This window comes from Diospyros lotus, chromosome 6, assembly GCF_014633365.1.
Source record: "Diospyros lotus cultivar Yz01 chromosome 6, ASM1463336v1, whole genome shotgun sequence".
NCBI lineage: Eukaryota > Viridiplantae > Streptophyta > Magnoliopsida > Ericales > Ebenaceae > Diospyros > Diospyros lotus.
This window is the reverse complement of record NC_068343.1, coordinates 22,866,498-22,888,734: the sequence shown is the minus strand read 5'-3', so window position 1 is coordinate 22,888,734 and position 22,237 is coordinate 22,866,498. Positions and strand designations below refer to the sequence as shown.

The window sequence follows — 22,237 nt, the reverse complement described above, 5'->3', positions numbered from 1 at the left end:
GCCATTGAAGAGGTTTCTGGCGTAGTTGTTGAAGACCTCCCTCACACGGCCGAGGCTGAGGAAGGGGAACTTCCCACAGCGTCTCCTGAGGTTCCTATTGTGTCCTTTGGATCTACTCGGCGTTCATCTCGCAGATCTCGCTCCCACTAGTAGGTACCCATTGTAGTTCGCTTTTCGCTGTTGCTGCCCCCCCCCCCCTTTTTTTTCTTTTCTTTTTTGTAGGAGAACTATTGCATTATCAATGAAATATTTTCTTCTTGGTTCTATCCAATGTGCTCTATTCTTTTATTGTTTGATTTACTCTTTTGTTTTTGAATTATGAACGATGTGGCGATCTTGAGCATATTTTTCCTCGTTGTCGGGCTGTAAGCGGGGCAACGGGCTTGATCGAATTTTACCTGGTTATCGGGCCATAGGCGGGGTAACGGGCTCGATCACATTTGACCTCGTTGCCGGGCCATAGGCGGGGCAACGGGCTTGATCGAATTTTACCTCGTTGTCGGGCCATAGGCGGGGCAACGGGCTCGATCGCGTTTTACCTCGTTGCCGGGCCATGGGCGGGGCAACGGGCTTGATCGAATTTTACCTCATTGCTGGGCAATAGGCGGGGCAACGGGCTCGATCGCGTTTGACCTCGTTGCCGGGCCATAGGCAGGGCAACGGGCTTGATCGAATTTTACCTCGTTGCCGGGCCATAGGCGGGGCAACGGGCTCGATCGCGTTTGACCTCGTTGCCGGGCCATAGGCGGGGCAACGGGCTTGATCGAATTTTACCTCATTATCGGGCCATAGGCGGGGTAACGGGCTCGATCGCGTTTGACTTTGTTGCCGGACAATGGGCTTGATCGAATTTTACCTCGTTGCCGGGCCATAGGCGGGACAACGGGCTCGATCGTGTTTTACCTCATTGCTGGGCCATGGGCGAGGCAAGGGGCTTGATCGAATTTTACCTCGTTGCCGGGCGATAAGAGGGGCAACGGGCTCGATCGCGTTTGACCTCGTTGCAGGGCCATAGGCGAGGCAACGGGCTTGATCGAATTTTACCTCGTTGCCGAGCCATAGGCGGGGCAATGGGCTCGATCGCGTTTGACCTCGTTGCCGGGCCATAGGCGGGGCAACGGGCTTGATCGAATTTTACCTCGTTGCCAGGCCATAGGCGGGGCAACGGGCTCGATTGCGTTTAACCTCGTTGCCAGGCCATAGGCGGGGCAACGGGCTTGATCGAATTTTACCTCGTTGTTAGGCCATAGGCGAGGCAACGGGCTCGATCGCGTTTGACCTCGTTGCCGGGCCATAGGCGGGGCAACGGGCTTGATCGAATTTTACCTCGTTGCCGGGCCATAGGCGGGGCAACAGTCTCAATCGCGTTTGACCTCGTTGCCGGGCCATAGGCGGGGCAACGGGCTTGATCGAATTTTACCTCGTTGTCGGGCCATAGGCGGGGCAACGGGCTCGATCGCGTTTCTGCAAAAATAAAATGGCAATCATACACACACAAGCATTTTTACGTGGTTCAGCAAAGTGTGCCTACGTCCACGGTCCTGTTCAGGACTTATATTATTGCAGATAGTTGCTCAGGTACATCGTTTGTATACAACTTCAGATAATTCAGATTCCATGTTTTTCCCACGGTGTCTCCTGCAAGAGTTTGTAAAATGCAAGTGTTGGGTCCGATCAGCTTTAGGATACGATATGGTCCTTCCCAATTGGCCCGTAGCTTTCCATCTTCCCTTAGCGCGTTGGTTACAACAGACCTTCGAAGTACTAAATCTCCTTCTTTCATGGGTCTATTCTTAACCCGAGAATTGAAATAACTGGCTATTCTTCACTGATATGCGGCTATCTTCATGGCAGCGTTATCTCTCTGTTCTTCAATCAGATCCAAATTTTCTCGCAATACTTCAGAATTCCTTACACCATCCTCCTCTTCATATGCCATTAACCTTGGGGACTTCGCTGAAATTTCTATCGGGATTAAGGCCTCTGTCCCATATACAAGATTGAATGGAGTTTCTCCGATAGCAACTCGACTAGTCGTCCGATAAGCCCATAAAATGGTGGGTAGCTCATCTTCCCATGTGCCTCTTGTTGGAAATGTATGCCCTAAAGACACGTTTTGTTTAATTTATGGTAATGATGTTTCTTTTATTCAGTTTATGGCACATATATCATTTGCATTTTATTGTTGGAAAAGTGTCCATGCTATTAAGTAAGTGATTCATGTGATGGGTCGTTCTTCACAGTTAGGCATGAATCATAATAAGCAAGAAAATATTACTCTTGATCTTTTGATAGAACTGGGCATTCTATCATGATAAGATCATTGTGCAATAGATCCTAATGGAGGATGGCTTGCCTTAGCCAGTAAACAGTCCGTTTACTCTAATTATACAAGCGCATTCGGAATGCGTAGAGTGGACCTGTGATAGAAGCTAATGACAAAGTACTAATTATCATGGAGCTAGTCTATCACTGCTACTACGTGGACGAGTACTCTAATACTTGAGTATTAGTTAGTGGTCTAGTGAACCTAGAGCTATATTCTTAGATTCACTGTAGGTGAGATCTATCAAAGATCAATAACCTTTTGGGTTGGGAGTATGGTTTCTAATTAGCTAAGATAGACTGATACAAGATGGTTTCTGTGATTCACCCCCTTGTGATTGTCCAAGAATAATCAAATAAACCAGGGCCCTGGGAACGTGACTTAAGAGTGTGTGCTTCTGGGTAGCTCCCAGTGATAAGCAAGTACATTCGAATAGTCACGGATTATTGGACTAGTGATCTAAGGATGGTAGAAATCATTTAGAGAGGTGTTAGTACATTATTCCTTTCTAAATGATGGGTGTTACGCAGAGGGGTATTTTCGTCATTACACTAGTAAGTCAAAGACATTGCATATGCAGAATTATTCGTGGGGTCAGTGTTACCATATGGTGATAGTTGGAACACTTAGAATGACAAAATATAGCTACTAGGTAGCAGGGATATTTTGGTCATTTTAGTAGCCGTGAATAATTTGTCTTTTGATCCCCGGGGTAGCTCGATATAACTCATGTATTATTTAATACATTTGGCTTGTTGGGTGAATTACATTGAGAGAGAATTATTTTATTCAGAATGGTCCATAATTAATTGGGCTAGAATAAAATAATAGTTCATTAGTTTTTAATTAATTAATTGGGCTAACCCAATTAGAAAATTAATTAAATGGACTTGGCCCATTAGGGTTTGGCCCACTAGGGTTTTAACCCTAGGGTTCTCCCTATATATATTCTTTCTCTTATTGTTTTTTCATCTAAGGTTCTTTTACTCTTCTTCACCGAAAGAGAGGCCACGAGTTCGAGTCATACTTCGGAAGATCGAAAGAGAGCCTTCAAGTTCTGATGCGAAGGAGCCGAAGGATTGCAGGATAGCCGTCGTCTCCACCATGTGAAGAAGCTCTCGTGCATCCTCCGCCTGTCGCCTCATTCCGTCCGGTAATCCGTAGGAAAAGTAAGTTTCCTAGATTCTAATCAATACGAGGAACGTTTTTTTTTTTAAAACCGCTTCCGTTGCATGCTATATATCCTCGTTATGATCCTTCACCTCTGGCTCCTTCAAGTCGAGTTTTTAAGCCATGTAATATGGTTCGATTACTAACCTCAGCTTGTCCATTGGCTTGGGGGTACGCCACCGAGGCGAACCTTAGTTGAATCCCTAGATTGTCACAAAATTTTCTAAAAGAGTCACAATCGAATTGCTTCCCATGATCCGTGACGATGATTCTGGGTATTCCAAATCGGCAAACAATGTCTTTCCATACCATTGCCTCTACTTTTCATGCTGTAATGGTGGCCAACGACTCAGCTTCAATCCATTTGGTGAAATAGTCAGTAGCTACTATTAAAAATTTTCTTTGTCCGGGTGGTTGAGGGAAAGGTCCCAAAATATCCAAGCCCCACTGAGGGAAGGGTATAGGTTGGAACGCAGGCTGCAGCTGGGATATTGGAGCAGATTGGACTGGAGCATGTCGTTGGCATTTGTCACATGACTTGACTTTCTTTAGCGCGTCTGACCTTAGTGTGGGCCAAAAGAAACCGGCTCTTAATATTTTGGTCGCCAGAGCTCTTGCTCCCAGATGTTCTCCACACATTCCACTATGAGCTTCTGCTAGGATATATTCGGCTTCTTGAGGGCCTATGCATTTGAGAAGAGGTGTAGTGTAAGCTCGCTTATATAATATCCCATCTATGATAGTAAATCTTGAAGCCCGCATCTTAAGCCTTCTCGTTTCTTGTGGATCGTCAGGTAATTCATTGTTAGTGAGATAACGATAGAAGGACGATCTCCAGTCTGTCCCCGTCTCAATGCATGATACTTCCTTTTCTTCGATACTTGGATGGTGTAGCATTTCCTCAAATACTGCTCTTCCTGTTATCTCTCTAGTGGATGCTAATTTAGATAAAGCATCAGCGTGCCCATTAAGAGATCTGTTTATTTGTGTTAATTGGAAGCTCTGGAATGTTTGGGCTAGATCTTTGACTTTACGCAAGTACTGGGCCATTACTTGTTCCCTGGTTTCAAATTGTCCCTGAAACTGCTGCACAATTAACTAAGAATCACTATGGGCAACTAATCGTGTTACCTCCAATTTCTTTGCTATTCTCATTCCTGCGATTAAGGCTTCATATTCAGCCACATTATTGGTACTTGAAAAAGCAAATTGCAGAGAATATTCCAACGTGTCTCCTTCAGGGGATACTAGTACTATTCCCGCTCCGCTTCCTTGTGAACCAGATGCTCCATCAACAAATAGCAACCATACTGCCTGCTCATTTTCTCCTACTTTGCTGGAGTGAGTACATTCCACAATAAAGTCAGCCAGTGCCTGTCCTTTTATGGCTTGTCAAGGTTGATATTGGATATCATATTCGCTTAACTCAATGGACCATTTGGTAAGGCGACCAGAACATTCGGGTTTTTGTAAAATACTTCGTAAAGGCTGATCTGTAAGTACGATAATCGAATGAGCCTGGAAGTATGGCCTCAACTTTCTGGATGCATTTATCAGGGCCAATGCCATTTTCTCCGCCACGGGATAACGTGTCTCGGGGCCTTGTAATACCTTGCTGACATAATATATCAGTCGATCCACCTGTCCTTCTTTCCTGATTAATACTGCACTGATGGCTTCATCACTGACTCCCAAGTATAAGTACAATGTCTCTCCAATCTCTGGTCGTGTTAATAGGGGAAGTCCTTTCAAATATTCTTTCAACGCTTCGAATGACTTTTGACACTGTTCTGTCCACTCAAATTTTTTCCCTGCTCTTAGTGTTCGCAAGAAGGGTAGCTCCCTTTCGGCTGACTTGGAGAGAAAACGTCCCAGAGCTGCCATTCGCCCTGTCAATCGCTGAACTTCTTTAGTTGACGCGGGTGGTTCCATATCCAATATTGCTTGAATTTTCTCAGGGTTCGCCTCGATTCCTCTTTGTGTGATCATGTATCCCAAGAATTTTCCAGACTGTACTCCAAATGCACACTTCGCTGGATTTAACCGCATGTTGTATTGCCTAAAGACCCCAAGCACCCGCTTTAGCTTTTCTACATGGGATTCATTCTCTCGACTTTTCACTATCATATCGTCAACATAGGCTTCCATTGTGTCGCCCAGCAATTTTTTAAAGACCTTATTCACCATGCGTTGATAAGTGGCTCCGGCGTTCTTAAGTCCGAAAGGCATGACTTGGTAGCAGTATGTCCCCTTTTCAGTGATGAATGACGTCTTTTCCTGGTCTGGAGGGTACATCCTTATTTGATGGTATCCTGAGAATGCATCCGAAAAGCTTAAAAACTGGTATCCAGATGTTTCATCCACGAGGCGATCGATCCGTGGTAGCGGGTAGGAGTCTTTGGGGCACGCCTTATTGAGATTGGTGAAATCCACACAAACACGCCATTTTCCATTAGGTTTTGGGACCATAACAACATTGGCTAACCATTCTGGATACAATACTTCTCGATTGAATCCTGCTTTTAGCAATTTGTCAACTTCCTCTTCTAGCGCATGTAGCCTATCAGGGGCAATGTTTCGCTTCTTTTGTCGAACTGGCTTAAAGTGGGGATCCACATTCAAGTGGTGGCATATTACTTCGGGACTGATTCCTAGCATATCCTTCGGTTTCCAAGCAAACACGTCTAAATTTTCTCGCAGGCATCTGGTGATTTCTTCTTTCATACGTTTCGGAAGTTGGGATCCCACATACGCCACTTTCTCAGAATCTGATTTACTTAGGTGTATTACTTCTAATTCTTCAACAGGTTGAGGTTTACGTGCAGCTCCTTCCTCCAAGGATTTATGTATGGCTTTCTCGGCTATGGATAAGGTTTCTTCAGCTCTTTTCCCTTTTGTAGACGATACATAGCAAGTTCGTGCTTTCTTTTGATCTCCCCTGACCTGTCCTACCCCAGCGGGTGTGGGGAATTTCATCAATAGATAGCATGAGGATACCACGGCCCTCAGATCGTTGAGCAATGGGCGTCCCAAGATCATATTGTATGCCGCCGAGGAAGTTTTAACCACCATAAAATTCGCTTGTCGAGTTACAAGTTGGGGGTCTTCACCTAACGTGATAGGTAATTGAATAGATCCTGCAACTGGTACCGCTTCTCCAGTAAAGCTATACAGAGGTGAGGATACTTTCCTCAATCGATCATGGGATAAATGCATTTGTTCAAAACAGTTCCAGTAAATCAGATTGACAGAACTGCCACTGTCCACTAAAATTCTGCTGATGGGGTGCTTGGCTACGACTGCTAAGATAACCATGGGATCATCATGTGGGAGTATTATATCACCTCGATCAGTTGGGGCAAAGGTGATTGGCTCTTCATCATCTCTTACTTCCATCACTGAGTTAACTTGGTAGGCTTGACGTGCGTATGCCTTTCGGGAGGCTAATGTGTCTCCACCTAGGGTTTCTCCCCCTGAAATAACGTGAATGGCTTGTTGAGTCGGCTCATTGTCTACACGAGTATCTTGCCGATAATCTCTTCCTCTCTCTTGCTGCCTTGGGTTTGGCCTTTCATGCCCATCACGCTTGTCTTCCCTTTGCCGGGGTTCCTTATTTTCTTCTTCCTCATTTCTCACATATCTTTGCAAGTGCCCCTCACGGATGAGCATCTCAATCTGGTTCTTCAATTCTCGGCAATGATCAGTGGAATGTCCCCGAGTTTGGTGATATCTGCAATACTCTCCTTGATTTTTCCCCATAGGTCGGTCAATTCTGCGGGGGAGTTTAAGGAGTCCTTCTCCCTCGACTGCAGCTAATATAGTTGATCAGGGTTGTAAAAGCAGAGTATAATGATTAAAGTGAGGTTTAGGTACATCCGGACGCCTAACCCTTTCTTGTCGTCGGATAGACTCTTCTTCCCCTTCTCGCTCCTTTCTCTTCTTTTCTTTGTCTTCATTCCCTGCCACATTCCTCATAATTTCAGTGTGGAGGATATACCTGTTTGCTCTGACAAATAGATCGGCCAGGGACGTTGGAGGGTCTAAAGAAAGTGATTCTTGGAGAGAGGCGAGGCGCGTTCCTTGGAGCATAGCTGATACTGCCACTTGGGCCGGCAAGTCAGGGACTTCAAGGGTGGCATTACGAAATCTATCCACAAATTGTCGTAAGGATTCCTTGTTCCCTTGTCGTATACTGAGCAGATAGGTGGCATCCTTTTTCCTTCGACTGTTAATCACAAAAGCTTTGGTAAACTCTGCCCTAAGATGTCCAAATGAGGAAATAGAGGCTTCTGGAAGGCTGTTAAACCATGTTCGAGCATGTCCTGACAGTGTTAAGGAAAATGCTCGGCACATTATGTCGTCATCCCATCCATGCAATATCATCAGTGACTCATAGTTCTGAACATGATCATATGGGTCATCTTTTCCTGAGTAGAGGGTGATTTGTGGCATTTTGAATTTTCGAGGCAGCGGTCTCTCCAATATATCTGTCGTAAAAGGACTTTTTCTTCGTTGGTGCTCTTCTGTTGCAGGGATCAACTTTTTCCGCTCAAGCACTTCTTCTACTACTCTTTTCATATCATCCCTCATAGTTGCTGTTGTCTGATTGTCATGTCTTGTTGGCATACTGGCCACTGTTTCATGATACCTCCGTCTTTGAGGGCTTCTGGTTCTGTTTTCCATTCTAGGGCTTTCATTTCTTCGAGGTACGAAATAAGGGTTCTTTCTTGGAGGTGGTGACCTGGGCCTGCCCTCTCGTCTAGGTGTAGATCGAGAATGAGAATCGGGAGTGGCTTCTTGGTAGGAATCGGCTCCTACCTCGGGTTGAGGTTCTGGGGATGGCATAAACTTTTTCAGAGTATCAGGTAATGTCCCTATAGGCATCATACCTTGGAGGATACCAACCATGTCTCGAAGTGCTTGCATGCCCTCAACGTGTTGTTGTCTCAATGCTTCATACTCTTCCCACGGTACCGTGCATGATGGCTGTCATGAAGCCCCAGCTTGATCAGTAGGAGATGGCCTTGAGCCGATAAGTAGTGGTGGTGGGACTAATTGGTTCCCCACCTGCGGGCTGGGAGAAATGGAGCGATCATCTCCTTCTGTTTGAGCATTATGAGGGGGAGGAGGCGCTCCCTGTTGCTGAGAGTTTCGTGGCGGTAGGCGTGTTTCTACGCCTTGAGAAAGAGTTCGTCGGTGTCCACGGGTGTTTGCCATTCATGAGTTGACTTTTTGTCTTGCTCTTCCCACAGACGGCGCTAATTGTTGTTGCCAAAATACAACAATCTATTTTTAATTGTGGACAGAAGCAAGAGTCTCGAGAGTTGTGTCTTCACTGATGAGGATCTGGACGAGGAATTGGATCTGATGGAATTCCGAGCCTGATAAACCGACAGAGCTGATGGTTGGTTGAGCTGATGATCTTGTGGGCTGATGGTCTTTTGGGCTAATGATCTGGTAGCCTGAAAATGATCTTGTGGCTAAAAGTGATCTGGTGGCCTTGAGATGACGAGAGACCTCGGGATGACGAGTGGCCTTGAGATGACGAGAGGCCTCGGGATGACGAGAGGCCTAGAGATGACGAGAGGCCTCGGGATGACGAGAGGCCTTGCTGATGACGAGAGGCCTTGCTGGCGACAAGAGGCCTTGCTGGTGACGAGAGGCCTTGAGATAACGAGAGGCCTCGGGATGACAAGAGGCCTCGGGATGACGAGAGGCCTTGCTGATGACGAGAGGCCTTGCTGGCGACGAGAGGCCTTGCTGGTGACGAGAGGCCTTGTTGGTGACGAGAGGCCTCGGGATGACGAGTGGCCTACAAAACGAGAGCACCGTTAGGGCGCGGGTGGGGGTCCCCTCGCAAACCCTCCGATGCTTAAATTAAACCTCGAGAGAAAATGGGAAATCGTACTTCAATTGCTCAAAATAGCGTACCTGTGATGAAAGTCGGGTCTTATATTTATAATGGAGGAGAGAGAGAGATCTCGCGATATTTTCGGCAGGGATCTCGGGGCCCGTTTCAGAATTTTCGGGGCCCATTTGTCTAGTCAACAGGGCGGCCATAGGCTGAATCTTCGATCACAATGGGTCACCCGGCAGGGTGTCGGGTGATGATAAGGGTTAATATTTCCTATATCCTAATGAATTATATCCCTATTTTGGCTTTATAATTATGCTTAAAATAAATAATTATTTGCATTATATATTATTACAGGATGAAGCAAGAAAGCTGTCTTCTACAATTAATTAGGGGCATAAATCGAAGACGTTGGATTACCCATTATTGTTGCTCAAAATCATGAGCCAACTATGGAGTTTAGAGGATGTTTCAAGTGCACTTGTCTCAACAATCAAATAGAATCCAACATAAGAAAGGCCCAAGCCCAAGCTCAAGCCCAACACAAGGAAGGCCCAAGCCCAAGCTCAAACCCAACATAAAGAAAGCCCAAGCCCAAAAATATGAAAAGCCCAAGTCCCACAAATAGGATGACATCATCGCTTACATCATGGTTGAGATGACATCATCGCTTACATCATGGTTGAGATGACATCATCGCTTACATCATGGGTTAGGATGACATCATCGCTTACATCATGGGTTGGAATGACATCATTGCTTACATCATCAATTAGATATTTTGTATTATTAAATTATATAATTAAGTGGTTTCCATTACATCTTTTAGCCTATAAATAGAGCACTTAGGTGCACTTGTAAGGATGATTATTCTTGAATGAAATTTCAGTTGTTTTAATTGCTCTTGTTCTCTCTTATTTTCTCTCTTATTTTCTCTTACAATCTTATTTCTTTTTTCTTCTTTTAAATTCTTATGTCATTTATTATTACTTTATTATATACCGCCTATATGGTCGGTTGAATATTGTCTTTAAATATTGTCTTTTCATTATATACCGCCTATATGGTCGGTTAAAAAAATAGTCTTTCAATTCTTGTCTTTTCATTATATACCGTCTATATGGTCGGTTAAAAAATAGTCTTTTAAATACTGTCTTTTAATTCCTGTCATTTAAATTCCTGCCAATTTATTTTAAAAATGGAAATGAGTAGCTAAATCTAATCTTGGGTTAAGGCGAGGACAGTGTCCAATGTTCTTGAATCTCAAGATAAGCCAAACCTCGATGAATGCAAGATTTATCTGAGTTAAACTCGAGTTGAGTGTGTAAATGATTTTGAGAGTTTGGATTGGGTCATCATCCTAACTTAGAACTCTCATGCCATGTATGAGAGTTGTTAGAATTGGAGATGAGATATACCCAAGCTCAGACGATCAAATCATAGTCTGTAGTATAATACAATTTACAGTGACATCTTAACCTAGAACCATCATATCATGTATAAGGGTTGCTTAGCTGAGAATTACTCGTATCTTGAATTATAACTACCAAATGATCCTCTATTTATTTCAAATTAATGTTGCTGTTTAAATTGCTATAAGAGATTTATTAGGCATTGGCTCTGAACTCGCCTCAACCCAAGACCTTTTTAATAGTAAAAAAAACAAACCTTTTCACAATCAAGAAAACTTAGCTCTCTTTGGATAAATCAACCCGAATGAACCATTCTTTTGTTAAATAAACCTCCCAGTGAATCGACCCGGACTTGTCCGGAATTTATATTTGTGCTACAACTACACTCACACACTGGTGAGTTTAAACCTCCTCACCATTTCAACACTGAACATCCAAAACTGATTAAGGCTATCTAAATTGTAGGGTGAGGAGTGCAGCCAGGTGACCACCCACTCGGTCATCACTCGAGTGGGGGTCTTCTCGGCCTAGCCGAGTGAGATGTGGGCCACTCGGCATGGCCGAGTGGCCCTCACTCGGTAGGGCCGCGTGGCCCCCCACTCGGTTGTGCCGAGTGGGGGTTGCCGAGTGGCCTTGGCCACTCGGCCATGCTGAGTGGGGGAGGCCACTCGGCTATACCGAGTGGCTTTCCCCTTGGCTGGGCCAATAAGGCCTTTTTTGCTTCCTCGACTCCGCTTTACTTGCCTCGTCTTTCCAGGTACATCAGAACCTAAAGACTTCCCAGCCTTCACAATAACCAAGAATATTCCTCAAAATCCCAGGTCCCCTAAAACCCTTTTACACTTTGCACTTAAAGGTGTTCAAATTTTGGTTTAGTCTAGTTCAATACCTATTGCTATGAGGTTTAATCCTTTATCAACTAAAATACACCAATCGATTTTTAGTCCAATCCAATCCAGGATCTATCTGAGACCAAAAATCAGTCGACCCCTTTTAAAATAAAACCCCTCATTTCCTCCCCCTTAATTCAAACATTAGATAAACCAAGCAACTACATTATCTCTACACTTTCTCTTTGTTTAAAAGTTAAAACCCTAAATAATTATAGACAGAGACATGATTGTTAATGGTATGACATAATATTGCTAGATCTAGATGACATATAAATGGGCATTTTGATGTATTCTTGCATAATATATTTATAAAATGACAGTTTTTTAATTCAAAACTCTCCACATTTATATGAATAACTCACTAGACTTCTTGTTAAAAATATCATTCTTAAGTTGTTAAAAATATCATTCTTAAGTTGTTAAGAATATGTGGATAAGATTCTTTAATACAAGAATTCTTAAACTATTTCTGGTCCTTAGATTCCTCGAATAGGGACTTTAATTAATCCAATATAAACCAGCACATAAATTTACTACCTTTGATTAGTATGAGATACTAATAATAAAGGATGGTGAGACACATGCTATTAAAAAGATTAGCTTAAGAGGGGGGGTGAACTAAGCTTACCCCAAATTTTTAAAATCAAATGAAAACACAACGAAAACTGTAACGACTGAAAATTTCTTGCCCAAATAAATTCTTTTATTCCTACACAATAAATTGATACCAATCTCTTTGTACAACAACAGAAGCGCAAATAACCATTAATACAGACCTCAAAGATCTTTTCAGTTGAGAGAACCCCGTACACATAGCTACCAACAAGGATCTGACACCACTAAAACTCACCCTTGAACTTCCCCTTCCATAGCCTAGAATGATGTTAAAACAAAATGAGCCACAAGACTCAACAAATATATTTAAAATAAATGGGCACCATAGGAAATTGAAACAAGAAGGAAGCACCCACGATTAGCCATAACAAGGCTTCCAACATATGTTCCCACGTCATGTTTCAAATTATCGCATATATTCGTTATGCTTTACGTTATATGCCCATGACAAGTTCTAGGTTTGTATAGCACATACTCATGATTATGCAAATGGCCATTTGGGCCTAGTTCATATAGTATAGCTTGTACCACTATACACATTTACATTCATATTGTTTTTCATGTTGTATACCCCGTTTACTTCATGTGTAACACACACTTATTCTCATGGAATACAAATGGCCCTCGAGCTCACACATGTCAATATGCTTAACAATGTCATATACAACATCAACACCCATAATATTCACCAACCATATGTTGCCCTCTTTGGCATGACAACACACGCCTACCCTACCTGGACGTCATCAGCACGGTGATAGCAGTGCCCTCACTCAAAAGCCAAGGGGACAAATACCATCATATAGAAACAAACTTGTTTAATAGACATATAGACATCGTCATGCATGAACACATGCTTCCTCATTAAAATTTTATGCAACCACTCATATATTCCCCTACGAGTGACTAGCAATACCAACTTCCCTAGATCATCCACATTTTATCATAACAGCTGATAGTTGGCGCCCATACATCTAACCATCGACTGTCATGACTCAACGGACAATAGCCAATAGCTTTGTAACCCACACCCTTAGACACACATAGCTAATGTTATACATCGATGTACTCATTTGTATGTTCCCAACACACTTATGGTATTAGGCTTCAACCCAATATTTACAAGTCGACATGTTGATATTTCATATGATTCTAGGGTCGAGTTATGAACCCCTATATTAGGTATTTGTGCCACTTCACTTTCAAGATTAAGGATAACACCCGTCATTACTCACATTATTGATTGGTCTAGAATATTTGATAATATTGAAGATTAGACAGAGACTAATTAGTTAACCTCCACAGCCATATAAGACAATCATGCGGACACACCAGTAATACCACAACCACACCAAGTCTCCTCAACTCTCTAAGAACCTAGTCTCACATCGGTTCGACATCATTCTCAAGGAAATAAGGCGATACAAAGCCCCATGACAATTAGAACCACCACCACCAAACTCACCAACAACTCACAAGTTATAAAATAGGTACCACATGTACTCACAAAATTAATATTTGCAACCGAATCAAGGTGAGGGGGGGACTAAAATACACAAAATGACGAGGACTTGCATAAGGATTAAAGAGCATGCAAAGAGGGTTTTGAACTTGCCTCTAGGATTCCAATCTTTCTCGTACTCCCGCTGCAAAGTAATATTTTTACAGAAAAAATAATGAGATTATGGCCCAAAATAATTAAATCCAACCATGTAAGATTTATAATTTAACCGTACAAAGTTTCTAATAATTTTCCTACTTACCTAGCCACTTCAAACTTCAATTATACCAAATTTTCCTTTAAATTTTCCCAATTTCTCCTTTTTCCAACTATTGTTCGAGTTCCCTTCTTCCCCTTCTATTTCAACCGATTGCACACTTAAATAACAAAAATCATCATTCAAAATGCAAAAAGAATAAGTGGCTCGAGGTTGGCCACGTGGCAACCAACGGCTCCCCACTGCCTTATCAAAACGACACCTTTTTGACGCTAAGAAGGATGGAAATTAATTCCAACAAAATCCTCCCAACCTTCGCCCGTGCGCCTCATCCAACCCCTCCTTGTGCGCGCGTGCCATCTGGCCTGCAAGCCTCCTTACCTATATAGTGCACACCATTAATTTTAAAGACTCTATAGCCCATTTTTTGAAGTTGCACCTAAACTCCCGAAATCTTTGAAAACCACACTTACATCTCAAATTTATAATTCCACTTTTACCCCCAAATTTTCTGCAAACCTCCAGTTACACCCCTTTCCATAAATATAGTATATTCATAAATAAAATACCACATATTTTTAATTCCATAAATACCCCCAAGTAGAATAATTAATTATCTTAATTGTTCAATTCACTACTTGGCATTCCATTTCACAAAATTACAAATTGACATACCATGTCGTCATTTTTCAGTAAAAATCCATCGGACCCAAAAACACCTCGATGGGTTACCAAGAATCCCTTCAATTAAATTCTTTAAAATTATAAATTCTCAATAAATTATTTTTGATACTCAAATTACATATTATTATTTTTTCCAAAATACCGGGATGTTACAAGTACACAATCAAAGAACACAAAAGAAAAGGAAGAGGATTTATAATGGTTCTTCACAAGACCTATATCCACTATATTAACACTAGGATTTTGAAACATCCACTGGCTAAGTGTTTTTTGTGGAGACAAGCACTATTCGCTCAAACTTATAGAGCTTTTGAAGGAGCAAGCTTAACCCTCACACTATTTTTTCATTTCGGCTCAAGCACTAATCCTCAAAACTCACTTTACAAGTGATGGACAGTGAGCCAGACATTTTGTATGAATTGTAAGATTTTCTCTCAAGAATAATATAAGATATAATTTCGAAAACACTTAATAGTTGTATTCATATTTGAAAGGTTGGTTTGAACACTTGAATAGCTTTCAACGAAAGATCAGATGAATGAACTTGTAAGGTTTCGAATGTATTTATGTATCGCTATTTTCTTTCAATTTGATTTTTTTTTTCAAGATGTGAACTCTTTTTCTCTACTTTTTCAATGCTTTCTTTGATAAAACCAATATATATATGCACAGTTTTAACCGTTAAGACTTCAAAATGGCTATAATTTTTCCCTTATTCTTTTATATTAATTTTTAAATATTCTAATCATTTTTTGGAGAGAAAAGAAAGTTTTTTCTACAGATGCCATCAGCAAGTATAAAAGGGAAAAAATGCCAAAGATAAAGCAGTTGTTCTAATTCCTTCTACTCCAGTTTTAAGTCAAAGAGGCCCACTCAAGATTTCATTGATTATTGGCTGTAAAAACAAAAAGAAAGAGAGATCTTTATTTTCTATTCTTAAATCTCTATTGTTTGAGAAAAGGATTATTTTCTGTTGGGGCTATAACTGTAAACATTCTATTGTTCTTATATTCTTTATTTCTTGAGAATTTTGTATGGTTCTACCCGATCTCTAAAAGATAAGAGATTTCACTTAATCCTTAAAAAGATAGTGGTTTCGGTTGAGTCTTTAAAAACCGTTGTAAGTGGTTTGTAATTTATCCCATTTTAAAAGCTACCAGTGAGTTGTTGAAATTCTTGGTGAGAAGGCAAGGGAGTGGAGTAGGTTGGTTAAACCGAACCACTATAAAACTCTTTATGTGCTACATTATTCATTTCTTCTTTTCATTTTATCTAGTCAAATGTTATTTTTAGCATTTTCAATTTACAATATTTGCTCTAAAATTGTTCTTGGAAATTCCACTTTCTCTCAAACATTCTCACATCATTATTTCCTAAATCAACTAAAGTTAAATCTTTGAATAGATACTTTTATCTTTAGTTTTCAGAAGCTCTAAATAGGTTAAACAATTTTCTTTGCACAAAACATTAGGCAAATTGTGAGGAACAATTTATAATTCAAACTGTTCGTGAAATGTTCATTAGGCATGTTGTAGTTAAAAGTCTATTTTGATGCTTATTCAAAATAACTGTACGTAAAGAATCATGTCAAAAAAATTTAAATAAGTATTTAAGTAAGAATATATTTGTTATAGGAGTAATTTATGTTATTACTCGACTAACTGAATAAAAAAATAGGAAGAATCAAATCTAGACTTACATTACCTGACTATGATTTGAGAGTAGTCGACTTCCTACTAAAGAATTGAGAGTCAGACAAAATGTACTCGATTACTAAATTATGTTAGTCAACTCTTAGTCCGTGCTCTCAAGTTATTACTCTACTATTACTGTAAGTAGTTGACTCCTTGACAAGATATAGAGAACTCTTCATTTTGTATTCGATTAATATAGATTATTACTTGATTCCTAAGCTTGGACTCTTTTTCAAACTAGCAAAAGAGTACTCAACTAATTCAACATATTAGTCAACTTTTGATATAACAACAGAGACCTACTCAATGTGTAATCCACTAATAAGGAGACAAACTCGACGAAGATGCTTTGATCAAAAGAGGTATTAAAGTCACTAATATGTTTATACTCGATTACTTTACTACATACTTGACTAAGAGCAAACCTTACATGGCTAATATTAAATAACACTTGAGTAATTATGTGTTGATACTAAATATTTTATTTTAATATATTCTATTCAATTCCTTGATTATAATAATTGAGTACTTGATGATATTACTCGCCTAACTTATCTTTGTACTCAATTATTGTGTTATAAAAATCAAAAACCTAAAGTGTTGAATTTTGATACTTGAGTAACCCCACATATTACTCAATTATTTGCTTAAGTTACTCCACTATAAGTACTTTATACTCAAATAGTTTGTCTATGTGAATTTAAAATCCTTTTACATTACTTCTCTAATTGAATAATCTAACATATTCATTTAATGTTTTAAACGTTGCACATCTTCAGACAAGTTGATGTGAATATCTATTTTTGTTGATTGAGATCTCCTATCGTTTTGTTGTTTAAAGATATATTTATTTAAATTTGAAGTTTGAAAAAGGCAATAGCTGATGTGATTTGATGCAGAAACCCTATCTGGAGAAAAATATTTTTTTGTTTTTATATATAGATAGAATCGACAAAGAAAAATAGACTAAGCAACAAATATACAAACATTCTCACACACGATCTAAAAGAAATCATCTTTTCTTTTACTGAAAGTTGATTCAAGTGACAAAATCTTAATCCTTCACATTCGAATACAACTTTTGAGTGTTTTTTCTTTTCTTATCTTGTATTATTCTCGAGAGAAAACACTTGTATCTTCAGACATCTTTGTTTGTTTTATACTCCATCACTTGCAAAGTGAGATTTGAGGGTTAGTGCTTGAGCCAAAGTAAAAAAACAACTAGAAGGTTAGGTTTGCTCCTTGAAAAAGCTTTGTAAGTTATAGAGGATAATGTTTGCCTCTTCAAAAGGAATTCGATTAGTGATTGTTTCAAAATCTTTGACAAGTGTCAAGGTAATGGATGTAGGTTCTAGATCGAACCACTATAAATCTGTTGTCTCTGTCTTTTGTGTTTTTATTGTGTTGATTTCTATTCTTTCATATTTTTATTAATTTGGTTTTAAAATTTTTGGGATAAACTTAATCACCCCCTTCTTAAGCTAACCTTTTCAACAAGGCAATAGTTTATATCTCCTTATTAACTCGTGTTTTATATTTCTATTTCAGGGATAATTGAGGAGGAGGAGAAAGCATGGATGACTACACAAATGAAAATGAACTTTTTTTGTGGTTGTTCGTATTTGTTCTTGTTCTAGAAATATGGTATGTTTTGAATAAGCAAAGTGTGAGTGAAAGATCTACAAAACAATAGGTTAGTGTAAGATTAATTGAAATCAGAATCAAACAAAAATATGCAAAGTATACAAAAAAACTCCCTAGCAGTCACGATAAAGGCATTCAAGGATCAAATCTAGGCAACAAATCACCACTTGGGCAACTCCGAGAATAAAGCCACCAAGCCCCAACAAAACCCAACCCCCAATCACCCCAAACAACCCCCTCTCTCTCGAGCGAAATGAACCCCTCTTTCCAACAAAATGCTCTGCACCAAGTAGAGTCCACAAAGGAAACAAGAGGTATATCACAAAGATATTGGGTTGAATAGCAAAGGTCGAAAGACTTACCAAAAAGACATCCATCGAGGGTTTAAATAGGCAAAGGATCAGCCAAGACGTCAAAGAGAAGTCTGGTATTCTCAGCATATGACAGACCACAAAGGAGCCGCACAAAGCAGCAACGTCGCACGCAATGGAGGCGCCACACATAGCTAGATTACAAGGAGAAAAAATGGCCAAGCAAAGACAAGAGAGGGGAGGTGGTTCGACTGCCAACATAGGGAGCATGAGAGAGTATTGAGTCTCCAAAGAGACAAGCAGCATATATATACGAGCCAGCTAGGGAATCACAAGCCACATAGGCTACACAAGCTATTAGGCCACACAAGTATTGGGCCAGGCTTCTCATTCCTTGAGCAAATGGGCTAAAGCCCATTTCTCCTCCAAAGAAATGACTAATGGGTTTATGGCTCGACTTTTAATTGGGCTGCCAATAAGTGGTGATATGGGTTATATTTTAATCACAGGCTGAAAACTATGAAGATTATACTCACCCAAAACATCATCACCGCCTTGGGCCTTCTTTGGAAACACAACCTAACACAGAGAAAATAAATATGAGACCCTTGTATACTTGAAGATGTTTTAAACTTTCTATATACATTTACAAAGGTTAGTTCAATAATGTAGAATTTTTTAATTTGAAGATGTTTTGAACTTTTTGATACAATACATTGAACTTGAGAGTTCTGATCATATATACTTGAAATTGGTGAACTTCAGTTTTCATTTCTGTTAATGAAATATGGTACATGGAAGAGGCGGATCCAGGGATGGATTTGGGGGGGGACTGCCCCCAGATCCATCAGCGATTTCACCCCCCCTCCTCCCAAATAGTCCAAATCTCAGGAAAATTTTGAGGAAGGGCTAAGGCTGGCACGGGCCATGGCTACACCCCTAGATCCGCCCCTAGTACGTGGTTTATTATTTATATATGTCTGCCTAACTATTTTACTATGTTAGTTTGCTAAAGCTTATTGTTATTGAGATATACTATATATGCGTGTTTGGCAATCAGCAGAGCCGGTCTTGGGTTTTCTAAAGCCCAGGGCAAATTTTCTCAAATGTGCCCCTTTATACAAATTAAATAAAAAAAATTATCAACTAATTAATTTTATTAAAATTATAAGAATTTACAAAAAATAAGGAAGAATACTTTGGGGTCTCATTAAAACCTTATTTAGGGAAAACCCAATAAGACAAAACCCCAAACGAAGGAAAAAGAGTACTCTGCATTGTAAACATTGCATTAAAAATCAAAAACTACATATTTGAGTCTACATATTTGGCTAATAAGAAAGTATGTTTTGATTCCCCATATTTTATTTATTTATTTTATTTTATATTATATTATATAATTAATAAGAGACTTTTCTTTCTAATTACGTTTCTTCTTGAGATTGAGAATTGATTGATTGGCTTCCCTTTTCATTGACAGGATGGAGGTGACAACTTATTTTCTTAATTTTTTTTATTTTTTATACACATATATACATAAGCTTGAAAAAAAATTTGGGCCCTCCTCAATTGTGGGCCCCAAGCTGTAGCCCTGGTAGTCCTGGCCCAGGCCGGCTCTGGTAATCAGATTGAAAAGATTATCGAATAACAAACGGAGACATCAAATTAGGATTAGTTGAATACAAAAGAGGACTCAGAATCAATAATTAAACTTTTCAGCATTTATGGAACAAATCCTGGCTTTTATAAACCTGAGTATTATCTCATGAAACCTTGAAAAAGCAAAAATTTTAGAACCCCCGACAATTCCCAACATTTACAGAACTGGGTACGTAAATTTTAGAATTCCTAATGTTCTTCATGACTTCCTCACATTTTTTGAAATTGACTTGTGCAATGGGTTCGACATCTTAATAATATATAGTTGATGATCCCAACATTTATCGACGTTTATATGGCCCTTTGCCCGCCTTTACAAACCCGAAAGATTTAAGAATGATACAGTGTTTGTGCCGCTTCTCAACATTTTTTAACCAAAACTGAAAACACAGGTGCTTGAAAAAATGAACAGTATTTAACAGTGCCAAAAACTATTCCCAACGCTGACATTTTCTGTCATCCAAACTACACGTAATGATCAAACTCATCCGTAAACAGTGCAAAACTAAAGGACTATAAGTCTATAATACACACAGAGGATTAATCAGTTATGGATTGGAGGTTTCTTTCTCGCCGGAGTGTAGTCCATTGTCATCAGCTCTGCCGCGTTTGGCACGTTCCCTTTTTCCTCCGCTTCAAATGTTCCATCCTCTTCAACCTTTTCAGCTCCATTACCCCTTCCTACTACTGTTCTTAAGCTTCTTCCTGCAACATATATATACATATATTAAATTAATCGATCAGCCTTCCATATATAAGAAAATGCATGAAAACAACACAATTTTGCGAGCTCTCTAATTAACCACTCATTTGGGATTCTATAAACTCTGTTTTGATCTCAAACAGAGAAATAAGATCATTTTAAGACTCAAGATTTAAGATTTTACGTACCTCCGGCTGATGCGAGGAAAAGCAAAAGAAGGGCCACGAGAAGAAGGCGCTTGCAAGGCGATACAGCCATAATATTCTTCGTTCTTCTCTTAACTAGGGTTTCAAGTTCAGGGTCTAGATCGATCTCTCTTGCTTGCGTTTCCGAGCACCATGCAACAATCTCTTTTGTATATATATATGCGCATGTAGAGAGACATGTTCCTAGACATGATGTTGAAGTTGAGAGCGACGTTGTTCATGAGGCAACCCTATGCAGCAGCAACTCCATGGCCCTCACTCTTACAAGTCCACGTCAATTTTCTTGCATGGTGAATCCAAATTAACCGTACTTGGTAAAACAAATTAAAAAAATCTAATTAAATTACCAGTGTACTAGCTTTGGAATTGTTGGCTTTAATTAATTTTATAATGATATTGTGTCCAAATTTCCATATTCGATCTGTCTTTAAAAGTGGTTCAAGTGGTATCTAACACCTCGTGATAAGCATAAAATTACAATTTAAACCTTAAATTCCGTGCTCTTTGATAACGTGAATATATATTTACAGTTATTTGTTATATATATAAAAAAAAAAAAGTAGAGTCCTAATTAAGTACTAATTAACCCTAACAACATGAAAAGAAAAATTAAAGAGAGAGTAGTTAGATTTGAGAGCTACACGGGCTTATTTGACTCTAGTCTTAGATCAATTTACATAATAAATGTTATATGTAGAATTTGAGATATTATACCTTTATATAACTAAAGTAAGAGGTCAGTGTGCGTCAGGATGATATTACGTGAATGGTCATATTTGATCTTCTTGGCGAGTTGAGCCAACTAATTGGGAGTGTAGGCTAGGGCCCCGCCTTCGTACCTGTTTGGGTTATTCTGGGCTAGACTTTCATGCAGATTTGACTCTTTAGACCTCCTTTAACTTGGGTCTTCATATGAGATTTGGATTACTTTGAACTTTTCTTCAGAAACTTGAGAATCCATCATAAAAACAATAGGCAAAAATATAAGTTTAAAGTATAATTAATTATCATCGTGTCTACATTTCAGAACTAAACAGCCATTTTATGTAAAATCTTATTTATAGATATGATTAACAAATCAAAATTGAACATGAAAATTAATAATGAACCTTTGATTTGGATCTTAGTTTGTTGATTGATTGATCATGCACTAAACACCGCACATTAATTCAAGGTCGACACACAGTGAAGTGATTGCTAGATGCATATTAATGCAATGGCTCCCTACCAAAGCATGTGGCTGCGGCACTCTCTATCTGTACATCAACTTTGTGGGAACTTCATGTTTTTAAGTGTCCCTAAACCGGACACTATGTGCCTTCTTAATTAGACCTTCCTATAGAGAGAT

The 22,237-nt window shown here is 39.7% G+C and overlaps 2 protein-coding genes across 2 annotated transcripts; both read right to left on the bottom strand.

Annotated features, from left to right (window-relative positions):
* Positions 1–1,825: 1,825 nt before the first annotated feature.
* Positions 1,826–7,255, bottom strand: LOC127804400 (uncharacterized). The gene is made up of 5 exons (XM_052341259.1): positions 6,607–7,255; positions 4,932–5,808; positions 4,628–4,832; positions 4,081–4,579; positions 1,826–2,103 (listed from the first exon to the last, which is right to left on the bottom strand). Exons 1-5 carry the CDS (start codon positions 7,253–7,255, stop codon positions 1,826–1,828), a joined length of 2,508 nt encoding a protein of 835 aa, XP_052197219.1.
* Positions 7,256–20,264: 13,009 nt separating this feature from the next.
* Positions 20,265–21,005, bottom strand: LOC127804968 (protein GOLVEN 2-like). Its single transcript, XM_052342099.1, has 2 exons — positions 20,872–21,005; positions 20,265–20,685 (listed from the first exon to the last, which is right to left on the bottom strand). Exons 1-2 carry the CDS (start codon positions 20,939–20,941, stop codon positions 20,525–20,527), a joined length of 231 nt encoding a protein of 76 aa, XP_052198059.1. The 5' UTR covers positions 20,942–21,005; the 3' UTR covers positions 20,265–20,524.
* Between the last annotated feature and the right edge of the window lie 1,232 nt (positions 21,006–22,237).